Source organism: Panicum virgatum, chromosome 4K (genome assembly GCF_016808335.1).
Source record: "Panicum virgatum strain AP13 chromosome 4K, P.virgatum_v5, whole genome shotgun sequence".
NCBI lineage: Eukaryota > Viridiplantae > Streptophyta > Magnoliopsida > Poales > Poaceae > Panicum > Panicum virgatum.
This window is the reverse complement of record NC_053139.1, coordinates 41550521-41573757: the sequence shown is the minus strand read 5'-3', so window position 1 is coordinate 41573757 and position 23237 is coordinate 41550521. Positions and strand designations below refer to the sequence as shown.

At 54.2% G+C, this 23237-nt stretch overlaps 1 protein-coding gene and 1 pseudogene across 2 annotated transcripts; both read left to right on the top strand.

Annotated features, from left to right (window-relative positions):
• The first annotated feature begins 335 nt into the window (after positions 1-335).
• LOC120704112 (chaperone protein dnaJ 8, chloroplastic-like) lies at positions 336-1546 on the top strand. 2 transcript variants are annotated; one of them, XM_039988362.1, is made up of 3 exons: positions 336-782; positions 916-1026; positions 1130-1546. In XM_039988362.1, exons 1-3 carry the CDS (start codon positions 528-530, stop codon positions 1262-1264), a joined length of 501 nt encoding a protein of 166 aa, XP_039844296.1. In that variant the 5' UTR covers positions 336-527; the 3' UTR covers positions 1265-1546. The 2 variants fall into 2 exon arrangements, with proteins under 2 accessions (XP_039844296.1, XP_039844297.1); XM_039988363.1 differs by having other exon boundaries at positions 337-782; positions 916-1002.
• A 4184-nt stretch (positions 1547-5730) lies between these two features.
• LOC120704111 lies at positions 5731-22788 on the top strand (annotated as a pseudogene).
• The last annotated feature ends 449 nt before the right edge of the window (positions 22789-23237 follow it).

Genomic DNA, 23237 nt, shown 5'->3' with positions numbered 1-23237 from the left:
ATACTGTTGACTGGCTGAAGGAACCAAACACAGAACAACACAGAACAGAGTGATTTCCACCGACCCGCACGCCTGGCCAAACCGCCCTCGGCCCGCGCTGGCCGCTTGCACGCGGCGCCACGCCAGAAGCTTCCCAGGCCATTTTCCCCGTCCTCGGGAAAACCCGCCGCGGGGGGATCGGGCCGCGCTGTCGATCCCAGCCACCGCCCCAGGCGTGCGCCGAGGTGGGGCCAGCGTGGGGAACAACGGGTCCCGCTGGCTACCGACTATTCATTCCCCCGTGCGGAGAGGTGGCACCGGCCGTCTCCTCCCTGTATAAAAGGCCCCCACGCGCGGCCCCCACGGCACGCGGCCAATCCGGAAGCGCTTCTACTTCTCTCCCACACGCAGCTCGGGCAAACTCGTTTGCTTCGCGCCTCCACGTGCGCTCGTGCTCGTCGCGTGCTGATCCCTCCTTGGCTCCTTGCTTCGGTTCCCTCTCTCTGCGTTTCCTTTTCTCTCGTGAACTCGCGGAAGGCGGCGGCGGGATGGCCGTCGGAGGAGGCGTGCGCGTGGCGTCGTCGCTGGAGGTGTGGGGGCGGGGGCGGAGCAGCGGCAGCGGCAGCGGCAGCAGGGCGGGGAGGCGCGGCGCCGCGGCGGCGACCGTCAGGTGCAGCTGCGTCGGCGAGGCGGGGCCGGCCGCCGCCGGGGGCCTGGCGGAGGAGCACTACCGGACGCTGCGGCTGCGCCCGGGGGCCACCCGGGGCGAGGTCAAGAAGGCCTTCCGCCGCCTCGCGCTCATGGTGCGTGCGCGCGTTTCCCTCCCACAGATCCTCGCTGATTTTTTACGATTTCCCCTTTTCGCCACCCCTGACGACGTGTCGATTCCTCTGACGAGCTCCTTCCTTTCCTTTCCCGTGCGTCCTCCTCCTGCAGTACCATCCGGACGTCCGCAAGGAGACCGACGGCGACGGCGACGGCGACCGCGGCGTCCAGTTCCAGAGGATCAACGTGGCGTATCAGGTAAAAAAAAAACTTTTATATCAGGTAAAAAAAACTTTTACTTTTCCTATTTCCTTGCCCGCATTTTCTGCTGGTGATTTTTAGTCGTCTTTCACTTGACCTGACGCGTATTCGGAATCGGACGCAGATGCTGATGAGCAACATGAGGGAGGCCGAGGAGCGGCTCGAGTACTGGCGCCTCAAGTACGGCCTCACCGACCAGGATCTCGACAGGTACAGGTGCTACCTCAACGAGGACGGCGACGACTGGCTCGACATGTGAGGAGGCCGAAGCATCCGGTCGGTAGGCAGAGGATTTACACAGCTTGCCTGTCGACACTGAGCATCTTTTAGCACCGGTTGATTCCTGCTGTTGCCATGGCAGAGGCAGCAGCACTGTGATCTCATCTGCTTGTGTATACTGAAGCAATGTGTACCCTTCCCCTATTTTATTGTGGGTGAAAGGATACGTACTCCTGCAGACAGACAGATTAAAGTGTAGTGACGTTCGTGTATCAGAAAGATCCCTTGTTTATATACCAAGATTTACTGACGTTAGTTATCACTGATTGCGATGTCTGGAATGGTTCACTAATTCATGCTTCACGGTTCACTAAAGGTTTTTCTGAAACTGTCTGGTTTCTGAACTACTCCTATGTTGGGACTACAGCAGTTCCCCTGTCCTTGTGACCACATCCGACATCTGAAATGAGTACCAGATGATGCAAGGTTTTAAGTTCAGATGAACTAGGACTGAATCCCATGGTAATGGGACTCACGTAGTCAGATAGTCGACGCAGTTATTTTCCCTTGTGTTTAGTTCGTTTTACATGTAAACGCAAAAAAAAATTGTGTGAGAATCTTGTTAATTTGAAGTACTAAATGAAGTCTATTTACAAAACTTTTTGCACAGATGGGTTGTAAACCGCGAGACGAATCTAATGATGCTAATTAATCCATGATTAATTAATAATTAGCGGATGGTTACTGTAGCATCGCTGTTGCAAATCATGAATTAAGTAGGCTCATTAGATTCGTCTCACGATTTACAGCGCAACCATGCAAAAAGTTTTGTAAATAGATTTCATTCCCGTAAATGCAAAAAAACCGTAAACGCAAAATTCTGCGAAGTTCAGTGGACTGTGGACAGGGATCGTTCATCTCATCTGTTTGTTTTGCTTTAGCGTACTAATCACGTAGCTGACCGGTGCTCCTCCACTCATGCTTTCCAGCTGAAGTTTGGCTGAATCATGCCATAACGCACATCTCTTTTGTTTTCGTCTGACAAGCATCTTCGTTCATGCGAAGTGATTCTGCTTTGTATGCTAGCTAACTAATAGCCCTAGCCCGTTGTGTAATGTTTATTTTGCAGTTTATGATATATTGATTTGATTGCTATTGCTCAGGTTTCAGAGAATCTATTGTTGGCGGCGTTGTCATAGTTAAGCTGTCGTAGGTGTTGTTTTCTGCTCATGCCCAATCTAGACATTCTTCTTTATTAATATAATAATCCGCAGCATCCAGCTCCGTTCGTTTAAAAAAGGTGATATTAATTTGATTATCAACACATCAAATTTTGCTAGTTTGGAGGATCATATCATACATTTGAGTAACAGAATTGCCTTTCGAAAGTGAGGTGATGAAACAATGTCAACCTCTGCTTTTAATATGCCTTGTACTAGTATGTGGTGGATCCGTGGATGGCCACTCAGCTTGATGTAGACAACGAAAGAAATGCTACCCAATCTCGCCAAACTCAGTGTGCTCATAATTGGGGGTCCATGCCTCACCATGTGCCCACAAATTATTTTTTCTTGCAACTCCAAATTAATAGTAGTCAACGTGCTTCTTGATATTTCTCACTGTTGGGTAAAGGCCTTCTTCAGACTACAATTTCTCTAAAACTATAGTTACAATTCATTTCTGCTACGGTGCTACCAGTTTATTCATTTATGCAGTATGCTCTGTCTGAACTATGATTTACTTATTATAGTCTAATTTTTTTCCAAAGATTTGTCATGACTCTTGATTGGTATAAAACAGTAGTTGTTCTCTTGTTTCTTTTTGCAATCTACTAGTAATGCAGCTGCTATATAACCCATCACATTTTCCGCCACTACAAGATGCAATGCAACCAGGAATCTTTCTTCTTCTTACCTATAAGGGCACCACTAGTGTTGTGAAAAAACGAACCGTGGAGATTTGATCGAATCATGAACACTGTGGCAGCTGAATCATGATTGTCGGGGTGAAAATCGAACTCCGCCAACGAGCCGACTCATGGTGAATTAAATATTGAGCTGGACACTATTGAGGGAGGCAGATATTCCCGTGCCCTTGGCGTCAGAGGGAGAGGCTGCCCTGGTGGTTTCTTGTTTTTTTTTTGAGACAGGCCTTACACCCTGTTAGGTTGATCTGATCTACCAGCCGGCTTGGCTTATTTTCTCTCACATAATACTATTCATTCTAACAGCGAGGGTACTGTTCATTCTACCAGCCGAACAACCTCATAAACGATGCTAACACAGTAGCCACCGAACACAAGTTTTATTCGACGCATGCTGTCAAGACGATACCGTCGATACGCACCAGCACTGGAGCTGTTCTAACCCATCACATTTTCCGCCTTCAATTAGGATGGGTGTAACATCTCAGCCCTATGGCCGAGATGGGCCAAAATGGGCCGGGACAAGATTCAGATTACTGTAGCAAATACTGTTGCTCGGCACTGTAGATGGACGAGTACTGTTTGTCCATCGCAATATTTCCCGAGATAGTCCCATACTGAAAATCGGTACCAAACTAAACCAGTTTAAAAGCTCGGTCGTGGGAGACTGAATAACTCCGGTTGTAATTTTTTAGGTGAAGCGAGGACGAAAAACTTAAAAGAGATATTTAGCAGGTGTGGTTTACTCAACGTGTAGAGTTATCTTAACCGTTTTCTCGGACCTCGGGCCAGGTCGTTACAGTGGGTGCACACGTGAAAGATCTCGTTTTCCTAACTCTTGTTTCCCGTGCTGACTGCTGAGAATTGACATGGACATCAATTCAAATCAACACTGCAAATTGCAACCTGCTGCTAAAAAAGAACCTTAGTGTTGACAGCAAACGGTGAAGCATGTGCAGTTCAATGTCAACTAAAGCCTCCTAACAAATCGCCATCGTCTGAGCCTGGCCTTCTCACTGTGATGTGTCTTCACTCAACTGATGTCTTTTCCTTTTTGGCATGAGCAGATGCAAGATTTCAAAACGGAGAGCTCATTGTACAACTCACTAATCTTTCCATCATCACCTCATCAATTGTGCTCTCTTGATCACACAAGAATGCCCTATTCGATCCAAGAACGTGATCCTGACAACCTCCTTGATTCCACGCGGTAATTTGCCTCTCAATAATAAGTTAGCGGAATTCACAAACTCTACATCACATGATAATTTTGTTCATATCTCTTAAGCAAAAAAAAAAAAACTTAGGTAACATGCTGCTCTGCTATATCATTGCTCTAAATTCCAATTTGACGATCGCTTTGGTTAAGATGCAGATGTGAGGTTGCAAACTCACAGACTGTTTAGTGTGGCTCCAACCCTTACACTGTAGCACCACTGTATCAAGTAGGAGCCGGGGCCGGAGGAGCCACCGGCTTATGGTCCTTTCCATGTTCATTTTGAGAAGATGGAGAAAAACAACTTTGGTAAGAATAATAGCACTACAGTCATTTAATTTTTTTGTTGTGCAAAATATCATTTCTTTTGTTGTGAGTTGTTTTATTAATACAAGATCTTCAAGACTGATTTAAATTTGGCAATGCTTGCATAAATTTTTTAAATAAAACAAGTGATCAAATTTAAGATCAAAAAGTTAAACGAACCACAATTTGAAACGTAGTAGTAGCAAACAGTACTTGCGTAGGAGAAGCCGGAGTCCCGGAGCTGTGCCAAACACGGACGAGCCTTCCATAACATCTTCCCTGGACCCACGCGTCACTGATCCAATGTCGGAGCGAACGTAGGATGGAACCGTTTCCGTGCCAAACGGGCTTTAAAAATGTTTAGAACTCTAGATGGGGTGTGTTTAGATACCTCAAACTCCTCCTCACATAAAAATTACATCGAAACATTAAATATAGCAAATGACTCATGCATGTAGTACTAAATGTAGGTAAATAAAAAAACTAATTGCATAGTTTTGATGTACGTTGCGAGATGAATTTTTTGAGCTTAGTTAGATTATGGTAGGATAATATTTACTACAAATAAATAAAAAATACTACAATACACTACAGTATCTGATGTGACTTTTCCATCCATCTTTTCGTGAATCTAAAGCCCTGTTTGTTTCTCCCTAGTACTACTAGCACACGATTCCCGAAAAAAGAATCTTCAATGCATGGAGTACTAAACGAAGTTTATTTGCAAAACCTTTTCACGGATGGGTGTAAATTTTCACGACGAATCTAATGATAGTAATCAATTGATGATTGGTTACAGTAATACTACAGTAACCATCCTCGAATCGTACGGTCAAAGACCTCATTAGGTTCGTCTCGCGAAGTAGAGCAAGGTTGTAGAGTTAGCTTTATAAATTAACTTTATTTAGTACCCCTAATTATTAGTCAAAATTTTTGTGCTACTAGTACTACTGAAAACCAAACAGGGCCTAAACACACCCATGGACGTCCCCTGTGGCCCTGAGGCCTGAAGGGCCGCACGTTTCACCAAACAGCAGCGCACGGTTCCCTCTCTCCTCTCGTGTCTCGTGACTGGAAACTCCACGCGACACCCGAGCGCAGGGGCCCATCTGCAAAAAAGACCCCACCGTCCCCTCCCCGGCCAATCACCCGCTGAGCCGCCGGCGCGCCATGGCTGCCGCCCGGGATTCCGCCAAGCAGCCGCTCCTCCACCGCGAGCACCCGCCCCACGTCGCGTCGGCGTCCTCGCCGGCCCTCCCGTCCGTGCCCCCCGTGTCCGCGGGCCGCCGCTTCCCGGGGGGGGCTCGACGTCCCCAACCTGAAGAAGCGCGGCGGCGGCACGCGCAGCTGGATCCGCGTCGAGGCCGCCACGGCCTCCGTGCAGACGCTGGAGATCGACAAGGCCACCATGATGCGCCGCTGCGAGCTCCCCGCGCGGGACCTCCGCCTGCTCGACCCCCTCTTCGTCTACCCATCCACTGTCCTGGGGCGCGAGCGCGCCATCGTCGTCAACCTCGAGCAGATCCGGTGCGTCATCACCGCCGACGAGGTCCTCCTGCTCAACTCCCTCGACAGCTACGTCCTCCAGTACGCCGCCGAGCTCCAGCGACGCCTGCTCCAGCGCGCCGAGGGCGACGAGCTGCCCTTCGAGTTCCGCGCGCTCGAGCTCGCCCTCGAGGCCGCTTGTTCCTTCCTCGATGCACAGGTGGTCATCGAAACTCCTCAATTTCACGATCCTCCTTTTTTTTCCCTCGTCAACTCTTTCGCGATTGATTAGGATATGGTGAGATGATGCTATCCTGTGTCTGAATTGTATTCGATATTGCGCTTTAGTTTGGATAGTTGAGCCAGAGTGGGTTCACTGGTTCACGCGATTAGTGCAAATTTAGTCTTACACGCTTTGCAACTGCGCAATTGGCTCAGTGTTTTGAACTTTAGCTCTTTATTAGTCTTTACAAGGGCTATAATGCAAGGTTTAATTTTTCTGATATCATGTTGGGGGTGATTGGATCAAAATTTCAGTGATCAGTATTGATTCTAGTTCTTGCACGCCGAATGGAATGCCTTGATTTCAGAATTGTCGCTGTGCATCAATTAAAAGTGTTGCGGCTTATCGGTACCCTGTAGGAGGGATACCCACTCCTACTGCAGCAAGGCAGGACCTGCATGGTCATCCGCGACTAGCGCCATAAGGGGCGGAGCAGCCCGGTCCCACGGGTCAGGCCCTTACCTCACCGTGCCTACGGCCCCGGACCCGCTCCCCGCCTGGGGACGGGTCCGAAGACGCCACGTGTCCCTGGGGAAGGGAAGCTCCGAGCTAACAGCCGAGGCCTCGGACCCCCTATAAGGGTCCGAGACCTCACACGTCCGTCCGGACCTCCCACGCGGTAGAACCAACATACTACCCGGGGGTCCGGAGCCGCCACGTGTCCCGCAGGCGCGGACACAGGCTCGAGCGCGGGTCTTCCGCTGCAAGGCTCGCCCACCCACCGCATTCAATGCGGGTGGTTCAGGCGTGCTCTGCCGCCGCGGCGCGTGCAGCAGCCTTTGTCAGGTCTCACTATGGACCGCGTATTACCAAGGTGCATAGTGTAGCCGCCTGTGCCGCACCAGCGCAGAACCCCTCTGCCGCATTAATTGGATACGACGGCACGACACTTTTCCATCATGCCAGCTACGCCGCAAGCTACGCGGCCCGTTCAGCTACGTGGCAGGCGACGCCGCTAGCTACGCCTGGCGCCGCTCCGACAAGACAGCGCCTGGACATGCGGAACGGGAGATTCCTGGAGCAGCCAAGGAAATCCAGGAGTATGATCTCCTTCGCCTGCAACGCCATAATATATGAACAATATGTTACTGTTACTGCATCGGTTGGGCCCACCTGTCGGGGACCCAACAGCCATGTACGCGCCTCCCTTGAGATATAAAAGGGAGGCGCTCGCTGTACACAACAAGTCACACAAGAATTCACACAGACACACGCTGGACTCAGCTCCAAGCTCACCCAGGCTCAAGCAATACAACACACAGTGGACGTAGGGTATTACGTTCCGGCGTCACGAACCATTCTAAACCTGCTGTGCTCATCGTGTTCTTCGTGTTCTTGAGCAAGATCGAACTAATCCTAGCTAACCCCCTGAGTACTCACCCTCTGGGCTTAGGCGGGTGCATTCCGCAACCCGGCTGTGGTTTGCCACGCCACGACATTTGGCGCGCCAGGTAGGGGGGCCAGGCTGGTTTCGGTTCATCTCTTGCTCGTCTCCATGGTTCGGGTGGACGACGTGGAGATGACAGAGGGTGTGGCGTCCTCCACGCCACATGCCTCTCACGTTCCTGCTCCAGGGGCAACCGTGACTGTGGAGCGACCACCGCCTGGCAATGCGGTGGTACCCTACCACCGGCGCCAGGGCGGCGTGTCGGTATCCGTGCGCTCCCCCACAGTGAGGGGTGCACGGACATAAGTCTTGCGGGCGGAGCTCAACCGCAGGCGTGCGGGTGAGGACGCCCGCATCTCTGTGGAGAGGGCGCGAGAGCGCCGTCTCAACATTGAGGGCCGCAACCTCAATGCCGACTTGGACGTGGTGGCACCTAAGCCTCCGGTGAACGCCCGGATACAGTCGGGTGCTCCGGTGGCTGGGGTGGGCTGCGCTGCGCTTGCAGAACACCTCCGCGCAGTGGCATGGCCATCCAAGTTCCGCCCGCACCTGTCGGAGAAGTACGACGGTACCACCAACCCGTCGGAATTCCTACAGGTGTACGTTACCGCCATCACAGCAGCCGGTGGTAACGACGCCGTTATGGCAAGCTACTTTTATGTAGCCTTGTCTGGGCCAGCCCGGACCTGGCTCATGAATCTTACTCCTGGGACGATCCAGTCCTGGGAGGAGCTCTGTGCGAGGTTCACTGCGAACTTCGCCAGTGCGTACCAGCAGTATGGTGTGGAGGCCCACCTCCACGCCGTGAGGCAGAAACCCGGAGAGACGCTCCGGGCATTTATCTCGCACTTCACCAAGGTACGGGGTACCATTCCTCGTATCTCCGATGCATCTATTATCACTGCTTTCTAACAGGGGGTACGTGACGAGAAGATGCTCGAGAAGCTGGCGACGCACGAGGTGGAAAGTGTTACAACGCTTTTCTCCCTGGCAGACAAGTGTGTCAGGGCCGCTGAGGGCCGCGCATGGCACTCAGTTCCCCAAGACGGAGACACCAAAGCTGGTGGCTCCGGCGCTACCGCCCAAGGCGGTGGCAAGAAGAAGAAGAACAGGAACCGGAGTCGCGGGGAGCCGCAATCTGGCGGTCCAGCCGTTGCGGCAGCAGCACCAGCACCAGCTGCTGCGACAGCGGCCGAGGGCCAGAACGCGCATGGCAAGCGTCCGCGCCCGCAGGGTGGCAGCGAAGGTTCATGCCCGGTGCATCCCACCGCACGCCACAGCGCCGCTGACTACCGCGAGATCCAGAAGCTCGCCAAGCGGGTCAATGGGCGGCGTGAGCAGTCCTCCAAGGACGGCTCACCCCCTCCTCGACAACGGCCTGGCAAGGAGAAGGCCTCCGACAGCGGGGCCGCGGCCGGGGAGAAGGAGCTGGGGTACCAATCTCCCGCTCGGGAGCTGAAGGGCGTGTACCACGACGACAACTCCGACTCCGACAACGACGTTCGCCGCAAGAAGCTGTACATAATATATGGCGGAAGCTGGGAGCTTGTCGAGAGGTCCTTTCGGCGAAGCCGGGGGTCCCGAAGGCGGCGCCGCACCAGAGGTGGATGAACACCACCATCTCTTTCGGGCCATCTGACTGCCTGGAGAATATGGCTGGGGCTGGTGTGCTACCTCTTAGTCACCGCCCCTGTCATATCCAACGTCATGCTCTATCACGTGCTGATAGACGGTGGGGCTGGCCTCAACGTCATCAGCTATGCAGCGTTCAAGCAGCTGCAGATCCCGGAGTCCAAGCTGACTCCCTCTCGCCCATTCTCTGGAGTGGGCCCACATCCGGTGTTCCCTCTAGGGAGCATCACACTGTCGGTCACATTCGGGACTGAGGAGAACTTCCGCACAGAGAGCGTTCAGTTCGATGTTGCGGAGGTGAACCTCCCATTCAACGCCATCATTGGCCGGCCGGCACTCTATCGCTTCATAGTCATTGCCCACTACGGGTATTTGGTCTTGAAGATGCCTTCCCCTATTGGTGTCCTCACCGTGCAGGGCGACCGCACCGCTGCCGTCGCTGCAGTTGAGAGACTGCATGCTCTGGCGGCAGAGGCTGCACGTTCCGAGAGGACTCATCCCCCTCGCAACCCAGGGCGCCTGCAAAGGCATCTAGGGTTTAGCCGTCTGATCCGGACGATGTTCCCGTGAAGACGGTGCAGATCGGAGCAGACTCCACCAGGACCACCCGCATCGCGGGGAACCTGGAGGAGTAATAGGAAGTCGCGCTCATCACTTTCCTCCGGGCAAATGTGGACGTGTTCGCCTGGGAACCGTCACAGATGCCCGGGATCCCCAGGGAAGTGATCGAGCACAATCTGAGGATCTACCCTGACGCCACGCCGGTGCGCCAGAAGCCTTGCAAGTAGTCCGTGGAGCTGCAGAACTTCATCCGTGAAGAGGTCCGCAAGCTCCTACACGCTGGCTTCATCGAGGAGGTCCACAACCCCGAGTGGTTGGCCAACCCGGTCGTTGTCCCAAAGGCCAACGAGAAGCTTCGGATGTGCATCGACTACACCAGCCTCAACAAGTCATGTCCTAGAGACCCCTATCCTCTTCCACGTATCGATCAGATCGTGGACTCCACCTCCGGGTGCGACCTTTTTTCTTTCCTAGATGCATACTCTGGTTTCTACCAGATTCAGATGTCTAGAGAGGATAAGAAACATACTGTTTTTGTAACAGTAGATGTGCTTTATTGCTATATTGTCATGCCATATGGTCTGAGGAATGCCTTACCCACGTTTGTAAGAGCTATGAACAAAACATTCTGCAATCTAATTAGAGATATTGTTGAGGTGTATGTCGATGACATTGTGGTCAAGACTAAGGTAGGGTCAACACTAGTTGAGGACCTGTCCCTCGTCTTCGACCGGCTGTGCGCCACGCGCACGAAGCTGAATCCCGAGAAGTGCATCTTCGGCGTCTCGGCGGGGAAGCTGCTGGGTTTCCTGGTCTCATATCGAGGCATCGAGGCAAACCCAGCCAAGATCAAGGCGATCGAATCGATGAGGCCTCCTGGCCGCATCAAGGACGTCCAGAAGCTTACTGGATCTCTCGCTGCTCTTAGCCGCTTCATATCGAGGCTGGCTGATAGGGCCCTCCCCTTCTTCAAGCTATTAAGAAGGTTCGGTTCATTTTCTTGGACCGAAGAGGCTGAGCAAGCCTTCCAGGAGTTGAAGCAGCATCTCACCTCACTGCCAGTATTGGTGGCTCCAGAGCCCGGTGAGACGTTGTTTCTGTATCTTGCTGCGTCCGCAGAGGCGGGCAGCATGGTGCTGGTCGCCGAAAGGACGGAGCAAGCTCGCCAGGGGGACACCAGGGTCTCCCCGGGCAAGGATGGTGAGCCGGACCCCGGACACGGGGGTCCGTCAGCCTCACCTCTGCCTGAAGCTCCGGAACCCGGACAAGGGGGTCCGGAGGAGCCTCGTCCTAGTGGGAACCCAGAACCGCTGGGGCCCAAGGACCTGACGTAGCGGACAAGGGCGAGCCGGACCCGGTCACCAGGGTCCGGACCATCCAAAAGCCAGTCTACTACGTCAGCGAAGTCCTCCACGAGGCGAAGGCCAGGTATCTTGAGACGCATAAGCTTATCTATGCGATACTTATTGCGTCCAGGAAACTGCGCCACTACTTTCAGGACACACCGAGTTGTCGTAGTGATCTCTTACTCGTTAAGAGCGATCCTGCACAACTCCAACGCCACGGGCAATATCGCCAAGTGGGCCAGCAGAATTGGCTGAGTTCCAGTTGGACTTCCAACCTCGCCATGCAGTCAAGAGCCAGATCCTGGCTGATTTTATAGCGGAGTGGACTCCTTCCCCAAGCAATTTTGGGGGTCCAGACCTCAACGCCGGACCCCCGGAGCCGGAAATCAGGACACCAGTTTTCACCGAGCCCCACTGGACACTCTTCTTCGACGGGTCCGCCCGCGAGAAGTGGGCCGGAGCTGGTGTGGTCCTCACCGACCCAAACGGAGATCAGCTGAAGTACATGGTGCACCTTGAGTTCAAGGCCACCAACAACATGGCGGAGTACGAAGCCCTGATCTTTGGCCTGACACAAGCCCTTGACTCTCAGGGTCCGGCAGCTTCTGGTGAAGGGGGACTCACAGCTAATCATCAAGCAGGTTCCGAGGGGATTGCAGCTGCAACAATCCCCAGCTCGCGGCATACCTCATTCACGTGAGGAAGCTCGAGAAGGACTTCGACGCCTTGGAACTGCAACATGTTCCCCGCGAACTCAACTCAGCAGCAGATGATCACTCCGCGAGAGCATCTACCTGGGCATCCGTGCCCGAGGGCGTCTTCGAAAGACGGTTGCTGAGACCTACCGCCCAGCCTGCCGAACTGGGTGAAGGGAATTAAGCCAGCCCCTCAAAGCTAGCGGTCCCGGCGGCATACCACCTGTGGTGCTCGCTCTGGGTTGTGAGCTCTGTTGAGGATCCTGGAGACCTCGTGGAGCCACCCCCACCTGCTCAGGGAGCTTCCGATGCGTGGATCTCCGAGATCCGGGACTACCTGAAAGACATCCTTCCTGATGACGATGTGTCCGCTGAGCGCATAGTACGATTGGCTAAACGCTACGCGGTGGTAGAATGGGATCTCTACCGCCGTGGCGCCAATGGTATCCTCATGCGGTGCATTTCCCAGGAAGAGGGCCGCGAGTTGCTCGCGGAGATCCATGGAGGCGAGTGTGGAAGTCATTCCTCATCTCGCACGCTTGTTGGCATGGCCTTTCGGCATGGTTTCTACTGGCCGACAGCACTCCAGGATGCGGCTGAGCTGGTAAAGTCCTGCAAAGCATGCCAGTTCCATGCAAAGCAAATACACACACCGGCTCAAGCTCTGCAAATGATTCTGCCCTCATGGCCATTTGCTGTGTGGGGCGTGGATATCCTAGGGGCCGTTCCCCCGGGCCGTCGGCGGATACCGGTTCCTCTACGTCGCCATCGACAAGTTTACAAAGTGGCCGGAGGTTACCCCTGTGGTGAACATCACTAAGAAGTCAGCAGTCGCATTCCTCAAGTCCATTGTGTGCAGATTTGGCGTCCCAAACCGCATCATCGCGGACAATGGGACCCAATTCAAAAGCATACTCTTCCAAGAGTACTACGAGGACGTCGGCATCCAGCTATGCTTTGCGTCCGTGGCACATCCCCGCAGCAATGGTCAGGTTGAGAGCGAATGCAGAGATCCTCAGGGGACTCAAGACCCGCACCTACAACTGCTTGAAGAAGCATGGTGCTAAATGGGTAGATGAACTTCCGTGCGTACTGTGGGGCAACCGGACCACACCCAGCCGAGCCACCGGGGAGACTCCATTCTTCCTGGTCTACGGGGCTGAAGCATGCCTTCCCCCAGAAATTCACCTGGGCTCACCACGGGTCCAGGCTTTTGACGAATCCATGCAGGAGCAGCTGCGGCAGTGACGACGTGGACTTCGTTGACGAACGAAGGTGGCGAGCAGCAATCCGAAATGCACGCTACAACTAGGCGCTCCGGCGCTATCATCAACGGTTCGTGCACAGTATGGAGCTCCGGGCTGGCGACCTTGTCCTCAGACGGATCCTGAACCGAGCGGGGCTCCACAAACTCTCCCCCAGCTGGGAGGGGCCCTTCAAGGTTACAGAGGTATGCCGACCCGGATGCGTTCGCCTTGCCACAGAAGATGGAGTGCCGCTGCCCAACCCATGGAACATAGAGCATCTGCGTAAGTTTTACACCCAGGCAGAGCAGGGAAATGAACTTTTCCTTTGTAATAAGATAGAGTTAGCGTGCGGCCCAGAGCGGTTGGGGTCCTCCCTCGTAAACTCGACCTCTGGCATCCATCGCACCGTCGGCTAACGCGCGGCCCAGAGCGGTAGAGGTCCGCCCTCGTAAACCCGGCCTCTGGCATTTATCACGCAAGCCATGTATATCAGGTTGCAAAGGAAAAATTTTCTCCCAGTTTTGTCTCTGTGTCAAAATTTAATTTCGCATGTCAATTCTCGAGATTTTACTTTTCTAATCCCCGCGCGGACTTCCGCTCTGTCGCTACAACTAAGATCTGTATTGAGTTGCCGGACTGCCGTACAGATCCGGACCCTCTTGCTGCTGGAGAGGGGTCCGGGCCCCTAGGGACCTGCTCTGGAGAGGGGGTGCTTGTTTCCTGTGGTGGTCCGGAGTCCTGTGTAGCCGCTTAGCCGGTTCCGTACCCAAAGCCTACACACTCCACCGCCCTGTAACAAGTGCTCTAGTACCTGGAGCCGGGTAATTAAGGGCTCGGACCTCGTTCTAGCTCAAGAGTTGGCTTCCTAAGTCCTACACGGCAGGTCCGGCCCCATATCTCAAAGGATCGAGTGCGACAGAGTGACCTCACCTACTGCTAGGAAGGGTCTGGAGCGTTAGAGCCTGGTCCGGAAAAGTCGTGTTGTTTCCTGGAGTAGTCCGGAGCCCTGTGTAGCGCCTTAGCCTGGTTCCGCACCCTAAGCCTACACACTCCACCGCTCTGTAACAAACACTGAACTGCCTGGACCTGTGCATCTTGAGCTCTGGACCTCGTGCTAGCCTGGGGGCCGGTCCAGAATATGTTCCGCGGGCCTGCTACTAAGCTGTAACTTTGAAGTGGTACACAGGCTAAACCTTGACTGGTGGTAGCCAGCCTCAAACCATTGAGCCTACCTACCAGGGGGTCCCGACATCCGTTTTAAAGGTTTCATGCAAATCGAGGTCCAGTCTCGGTGGTAGACAGACTCAAAACAACTGAGTCTATCTCCCAGGGGCCCGGAGCATTCGTCTTGATTCTACATGCGTCAAACAGCTAAGTTGCAGTATCATTACTACCATACAAGTGAGTTTGATTCTCCTCTCTGTAGTTCTTTTGACTACACAGGAAACAAGACGCTCGCTCGGCTTGAAAACTATGCTACACCTACACGCCTAAGAATGCTTGCTCAACCTCACACGGGGGTCCAGAGTGTCTTCTGCGGCTCCGATGGCAGATAGGTCCTTACAACTGAACCTATCTGCCAGGGGGCCAGGGCGCCGGGGTGCTGCATACCGCAACCAGAACAATTGACAAACAGCTAAGCTGAAATTTTCTTCTATTTAAAATTTCAAATAGTACAATGTTTGTTACATAACACAAAAAAAAAGAGGTACAATGTGCAGCTTAGGAGTCTGTAGGTTCCCGCTTGAAGTAGGCGGCGACGAAGTCGACGACCTCCCGCACGCTGTCCCGGGCGGCGGCCTCCGTCTCCGCCACAGGACCATCGAGCACGGGGGCTAGTGAGATGGCCGGGTCATGGCTCTGGAGACATGTCAGAACGTGCCCCGCCACCATCTGGATCAGCTCGCGGCCCTCGACCTCAAGCTGGTCTGCAAGGACCGGCTCCAGACGCCGGAGACTATCCGAAGCGGAGCTCAGCACTGGAAGGGCGTCAGCAATCGAAGCTGGCGCCTCTGCCCCTTGGATTCGGCTCATCCCAAATGGCACCAGCGCTAAGCTCGCTTCGCCCGCCCAGTCGACGATCCGCTGGGCCCCCGCGCGCTGCTCCTCCTGCAGCTTCCGGACCGCCTCCTGGACCCGGCTGTCCAGAGCTGCCTTGGCTGCCTCCACCTCGGAGCCTCTCCTCGAGCTCTGCCTTCCTCTTCTCCGCCGACTCCTTCCGCTTCTTGAGGGAGTCGCGCTGGCGCTCGAGCTGCTTCTCCATGCTGGTGGTGAGGGATTCCCGCCTGTCAAGGGACTTCCTATCGTCCTCCAGCTCCGACTCGGCAATAGCCAGCTTGCTGGCCCTCTCCTCCAGCTGCTTCCGCCATCCGGCCAGGGTCCCAGAGAGCTCGTCCAGCTCCTGCTTGCGGACCTCGAGACCCTGGCTGCGGGTCTCAAGCTCGGACCGCTGGGCAGCGAGCCGAGTCTCGAGATCGGACCGCTGAGTCGCAAAGCTGACTACCTCCAGGGCAAAAATCTCCTCCCGCTGCGCCAGGGCTTTCTCCCGGCTCGATACTGCGAACTCTCGGTCGAACACCTTTCGAAGTTTAACTCGGTCGGCCTCTTGGTCGGCCTTGAGTTTGGACCGAGCTTCCGCAGCATGGGAGGCTTCAGCCTTCGTGTGCGCCTCCAGGCGGGTGTGCCAGTCGGAGAGGCGCTGGCGTTCGATCTCCAGGGCAGTCCACTCCCGCCGGAAGGCCGCCTCGGCAGAAGAGGTTGCCTCCACTATCGACCGCCGGACCTGGACCAACACCTGGCGGAGGGGAGTCGCTTCCTCCTCCGGGGGTTGGAGCTGGAGGAGCTGCCTACCAAAGACCACCTCCAGCTCCTCTGCTGCAGGATTGGAGCTGGAGGTAGGGACTTCTGGCGCAGGCATCGGGACCTCGGTTGCCGTTATGCTCGCCGCCGCAGCACTTGTCGCCGTCGCGCTCGCCGCCGCCGAATCCGGTGTCGGGGCGATTGTCGCCGTAGCTGGGGTCTCGAGGGCCAACGCGTCGGGTGCGGACGCACCCACCGCCGCCGCGTCAGACGTGGCCGCATCCGGCACTGGTGCACCTGCCGCCGCCACATCGGGTGCGGCTGCGCCGGACACCGGCGCCTCCGCCGCCGCCACATCGGGTGCGGCTTCACCCGACACCGGCACCTCCGCTGCTGCCACCTCGGGTGCGGCTGCGCCCAACACTGGCGCCTCCGCCGCCGCCACCTCGGGTGCGGCTGCGCCCGACACCGGCGTCTCAGCTACCGCCGCGTCGGGCGCAGCAGCGCCTGACGTCGGCGCACCAGTCGCCGTCGTGTCGGGCGCAACCGTGCTTGCGGAAGCCGCCGCACCTGCGCTCTCCATACCCGTCGTCACACCCACCGTCGTCGCCGAGGCCACTGACGCCTGGACCCCCGCTGACGGACCAGCGGCGGCGGAAGAACTGCTTGGGCGAGGAGCCCTGACAACAAAGAGAAGGAGCCTTCAGCACAAAGCAGAGCACCGAGAATAAGTGGTGTGGCCAGAATAACACTAACCCTGAGGCGAGGGGTCTCCAGCGTCCGCGGAGGCCCGACGACTGCTTCTGCTGCTGCTGCCGCTGCTCCTGCTGATGTTGTTGCTCCCGTGGCTGCCGCTGCTGCTGTTGCTGCCGGGGGGAGGTGTCTCTCGGCGGTGATGGTGGCGGCGCGTCCACCCCGGAGGTCCCGCGATGGCCGGGGGCCCGGGAGCTGCCCTGGCCCGCGTCCTCGACGGACCTCTGGCGCTTCGCGGCGGGCTCCCCAACTAGGGTCCCGTCGCCCCGCTGCAACCTGCGCCGGCCCGCATCTCCCGACGACGCACCGGAGCTGCTCCGGGCCTAGCTGGGACCGCTCGTGGCGGCGCTACCAGCCACGGCTTGCTTGCCCTTCGCAGTGGGCCGGACCCCGCGATGCTCGACACAGCTTGATCCCCGGACGCACCAGGGATCCGGATCCCACGGTTCGGGTCGCCTCCGGTCTGGCGTGCGGCCAGCCCGCCGTCGTCGAGAGTTGGCAGGGTGGCCAGCACCGCGGTCCTCAGGCGTGAGTCCTCGCAGAGGGGGACAACACCTTGGGGAAGGATCAGGTTCTCCGGGATGAAGGCGTCCCCCGTCACCGCCTGCACCAGGACCTCCAACGCTTCCTGGGTCAGGTCACTCCCCTCTCCGCGGTGGGTCCTGCTGCAGTCGTTGAGGCCGGTGAAGCTCCAAGCAGGGCGCGACCGCTGCTTCAGGGGGGCGATCCGGCGCTTCAAGAAATCTCCGAGCACGTGCAGCGAGGTGAGGCCACTCTCCGCCAGCGACCTGATCTTGCCCAGCACGGAGTCGAACTCCGGCTGCAGGGACGGCTTGGCCCTCCAGGATGCTCAGTCGGTGGCGGGTCCCTCGGTCGGCAGGGTGAGGCGCTCGTTGGCTTCGGCGGTGGCGATCACCCAATCCTTGCGCCACTCCTCCCACTTCCCGCCAGTAAGGCCGGGAATGTAAGGCGTCGGCAGGTCGCTCCTTGTCTGGAAATAATACGCCCCCACCTCATCCTTCGCCCTCCCGGACTTCACCAGTATGAAGAAGTAGCGGAAGAGGATGACGCAGGGCCGCACTCCCACGAACATCTCGCACAAATGGACGAAGATGGACGTTAGGAGGAGGGAGTGGGGCGTAAGGTGCTGAAGTTGGAGGCCGAAGTCTTCCAGCAGCAACAGCAGGAACGAAGAGATCGGCAGCCCCACGCCGGTGGAAATGTGCGAAGTGAATAGCACAAATTCCCCGGCGCGGAGGTTGCCAAGGGGAACCGAGCCCGCTCGGACCCCCCAGCCAGTCTCCTGCGGGCTCCACCCTAGCAAACGGCGCACCGTGCTCAGCTCCTCCTCGGTCTGGAATCGACGGGGGTGGCCGAGGGACGCCATCACGCTGTGGGGATGTAGAGCAATCTACGCAGATGAGCAAGGGGGGAGGAGGCTCGAAGGCAAAGGGGCGCAAAGGTTGGAAGGAAGAAGGCGAATGCGGGAAAGTAACCGCGGTATGCGGTTCGCCCCATTATAAAGCCTGACTCAACCGGCGCGCCCCGGAACCGTCGCTGGAACTCAAGCGACGCCCGCACCTGGTGTTAACCGCCCAATCCATGACAAAGGGGCCCAGGTCCACCTGTCAGGGAGGGCGGGTAACCGCAAAGGTGTGAAAAGGCGGGATCTGAACCGTCATCCGCGCGCGAAGCGAGGCGGGAGCCGGGCTGACGTGCGCGTATTAAGCGCTGGCGTTACCGGGCTCTTCGAGAACTGCGCTGGTGGTAAATACCCCGTTTACTCCAGCCGCAACAATGCCGAGCGTCGCACGCATGACGATGTGTACCACTGTGCGTGGGGACCACGAGTCAATAAGCCATTGCGACGTGATGAGGCAACAAAAAACCCGATGGACGGTCAAAGCCGGACAAGACTCCTGCAGTAAGAGGCTTCAAGTTATGCAAAGACAAATCGCAGTAGTGGCCCCATCTACGGGTTCGTCACCTCTCCCGAGCTGGGCCCGGGGGCCACTGTCGGTACCCTGTAGGAGGGATACCCACTCCTACTGCAGCAAGGCAGGACCCGCATGGTCATCCGCGACTAGCGCCATAAGGGGCTGAGCAGCCCGTTCCCACCGGTCAGGCCCTTACCTCACCGTGCATACGGCCCCGGACCCGCTCCCCGCCTGGGGACGGGTCCGAAGACGCCACGTGTCCCTGGGGGAGGGAAGCTCCGAGCTAACAGCCGAGGCCTCGGACCCCCCATAAGGGTCCGAGACCTCCCACGTCCGTCCGGACCTCCCACGCGGTAGAACCAACATACTACCCGGGGGGTCCGGAGCCGCCACGTGTCCCGCGGGCGCGGACACAGGCTCGAGCGCGGGTCTTCCGCTGGAAGGCTCGCCCACCCACCGCATTCAATGCGGGTGGTTCAGGTGTGCTCTGCCGCCGCGGCGCGTGCGGCAACCTTTGTCAGGCCTCACTGTGGACCGCGTATTACCATGGTGCACAGTGCAGCCGCCTGTGCCGCACCCGCGCAGAACCCCTCTGCCGCATTAATTGGATACGACGGCACGGCATTTTTCCATCATGCCGGCTACGCCGCAAGCTACGCGGCCCGTTCAGATACGTGGCAGGCGACGCCGCTAGCTACGCCTGGCGCCGCTCCGACAAGACAGCGCCTGGACATGTGGAACGGGGGATTCTTGGAGCAGGCAAGGAAATCCAGGAGTATGATCTCCTTCGCCTGCAACGTCATAATGTATGAACAGTATGTTACTGTTACTGCATCGGTTGAGCCCACCTGTCGGGGACCCAACAGCCATGTACGCGCCTCCCTTGAGATATAAAAGGGAGGCGCTCGTTGTACACAAGTCACACAAGAATTCACACAGACACACGCTGGACTCAGCTCCAAGCTCACCCAGGCTCAAGCAATACAGCACACAGTGGACGTAGGGTATTACGCTCCGGCGGCCCGAACCACTCTAAACTTGCTGTGCTCATCGTGTTCTTCGTGTTCTTGAGCGAGATCGAACTAATCCTAGCTAACCCCCGAGTACTCACCATCTGGGCTTAGGCGGGTGCATTCCGCCACCCGGCTGTGGTTTGCCACGCCACGACAGGGCTGATCTTTTTAATGATGATTTGAACACATTTCATAAACGAGGCAAAATTTTGTTATAGTTATTTTATTTCTTCCAGTTGAGCAGAGATTGGCAATTCCATTTTATTTTCTGTTTTGTTATCTAGTATCTACTGAGATGTAAAGTCTGGTGTCTACTTACATTATGGTGAACAATTGTATCAGCCTGCTGCTTCTTTGATTTTAAATTCAGGTAATGTAGTACTTTACTACTTTAACAAAGAAAAGTTCTATAGTTGGTTGAATGTCAATACCCTGTTATCCAAGTATTTTCTGTTAATCTGGGATTGGAGTCTTTGCTAAGAGCTATTGTAGTTGATGCGGAAAAACTGTTCAAAAGTCAGATGTGAATTAAAAAAAAAGTTGGATGTTGCTGGGTGCATGTTAGGTTGGCAGTGATACAAATGGTTTCTCCTGTATAAACTGTAGCAGTCTTTTTATGTGCAGATTCTTTCCTTCCTCAGGCAGTTTCTTTGATGCCTTCTCCCATCGATAACCAAAGGAACTGATGCTTTGTCCAACAAATGTCGATAGGCTTTACTTTGTCAACATTAAATTGTTTAATGATCACACACAAAATGGAATAATTCCTTCCCCCCCCCCCCCCCCCCCGACCCTTGTCTTTGAAGTACTTAAAGTTTGTTATCATTCCCATATTACCATATGAGATCGAAGAGACTTTCAGAAGTGAGTGAAGGATGGTGAATTGAATCGATACAGAAATACATATCACTTTCAACCAACTTGTTGTATTAATTAATTCACTGTGTCACATTGTTTGGTACCATAACTGGGGAATTCTAAGAAAATATAATCATTAATTTTCAAAATGACCTGATTCTGACAGCCCTGCGTGGCAATCTAATAACAACTGCTTGTGCTGTGCTGTGCTCTGTTGTGCGTTTGTCCTCTTCAGTGTGTATGTTAATGTAGTATTTTCCATGTCTAACTGTGCTTTTGATTAAGAACCTTTCGTTTAATAATAAGTCAATGCATCCATGGATGCTGAAAGTTCTGATAAGTTTGCAATATTCTGTTTGTAAAAGCTGCATACATGAAAAGCACATGTACACTACTGTGTCAACACCCTGCAGTAACTTTTCGAGCACAAAGTTTCTTTTATGATTAATTGACTATTACTATTGGCAATTTATGTTTGTAAAAATTGATACAAAATACAAGAAGCATCCGCTGGACAAAACTGTGTCGCTGCTTTACAGTAACTATCCAAGCACACCTAGTAACTCAGGTCACGACAAGTTTTTTCAGTTCATGCTGTCTGAGAAACTCATGGCTGATGTTAGGTTACAGGTTGTAGAGGTTTTGCTACAAAATGCTCTGTTACTAGTTGCTACGATCTTATGTATTTTATGTCTTGATCGAAACATGCTTGATGCTTCTCACATGGTCAAATAACAAGGCTTAGGGTAGGCCTGCCTTGTGTAAAATGATGCTGGTCGCCTTGACAGTAATTAATATCGATGGATATGTTAATGGGCATTTTTCTGCTTCTGTACAGGCAGCAGAATTGGAAATTGAAGCATATCCACTATTAGATGAGCTGACATCTAAAATCAGCACTCTAAATTTGGAACATGTCCGGCGACTCAAAAGTAGATTAGTTGCTTTGACCAGAAGAGTTCAGAAGGTAACTTTCATCCTCGACCCATATTTCTTGTCTCAGATCATTAGTTTAGACCAATTTGTTGATGTGTCTTGCAATAGGTTAGAGATGAAATAGAACAGCTAATGGATGATGATGGTGATATGGCTGAAATGTATCTCACCGAGAAAAAGTTGAGGATGGAATCATCTGTCTTTGGTGATCAGTCTTTGTTGGGCTACAATTCAGCAGGCGCTGCTGGGACGTCAGCTTCAGCTCCTGTATCTCCAGTTTCATCACCCACAGAATCGCGAAAGCTGGAGAAAGCTTTCAGCTTGTGTAGAAGTAGGCATGATAGTGTGAAGAGCTCAGATAACACAACAATAGAACACATCCAGGAGCTGGAGATGTTACTGGAAGCTTATTTCGTTGTCATCGACAGTACTCTCAACAAGCTGACATCGGTACCGATCCACATCTTCAACAAATCTCATATCTAGTTACTTTCTGTAATAGGATATAGGTGTCAATGGGGTCTGACCCATTTTCCTCCTTTCAGCTTAAAGAGTACATTGATGACACGGAAGACTTTATCAACATTCAGCTGGTACATCGACATATTTCGTACCCCCCTTATCCAGGAATTGCACATCAGATTTATGAATTTCTCACGATTGGTTTTGAGCTAACTGATTTGCTGTAACTTTCATGTGTTCCCAGGACAATGTGCGGAACCAGCTGATCCAGTTTGAGCTGCTGCTAACAACTGCAACATTTGTTGTGGCCATTTTTGGAGTGGTCGCTGGGGTATTTGGTATGAACTTCGAGACTACAGTTTTCAAAATACAGAACGCGTTCCAGTGGGTCCTCGTCATTACTGGAGTGGTCGGTGCTTTCATCTTCTACTCGTTCCTTTGGTTCTTCAAGTACAAGAGACTGATGCCTCTGTAGAGTGTATATGCCTCACGTAGGACCGATGTATTAGTCGATCTTCTCTCAGATTCCGATCCTGCAGAGTTACTCGACCAGAACCCAGAATTTCTGCCGTTGTAAATGCCATTCTTTTACAGGTTTACGGCATGCCTACCGAGAATTCGGGTGAAAAATTGTCATTCTCCTGACATGGTGGCTGTGATGTACAAGGGAATAACATTACAGTTTATAGAAAAATAAAATATCAATCAGTTCTTCATCCAACAAGATGCTGTACTGTGCCATCTGGATCAGTTAATGTTTTATGTTCCTGATCCAGCTATCCTTCTTGGGTCTAAACAAGAGAAAGGTTTCTGTTCCATCTGTGCATGTTCCTTTTTTTTAAGGACATCAGTGGTTCAGTGCATGTTCTAGTAGGCTACCAGTGCATTCCTGAGATAGACCAGGCTAGTGCCCGGATATTGACTTGCAGCTACGTGGCAGTACCACGATGTCACGGCTCTACGTGTTGCTCCCCGCGTATCCTCTTGCCGCTTAACCTGCTGCCACCATAAAGCTGCTTCTAGCACCTCATAGCACGTTTCAGCAACATAGGCAAAGACCAAGAAACAGAAAGCTTTCCTGGTTTGTAGTGGAGAGAGAACCATCAGGGAGCAGCGCTGCCCTTCCGTCATGTGGCCGGAGAAGATGAAGGCGTGGGCGTCCATGGCCGATGA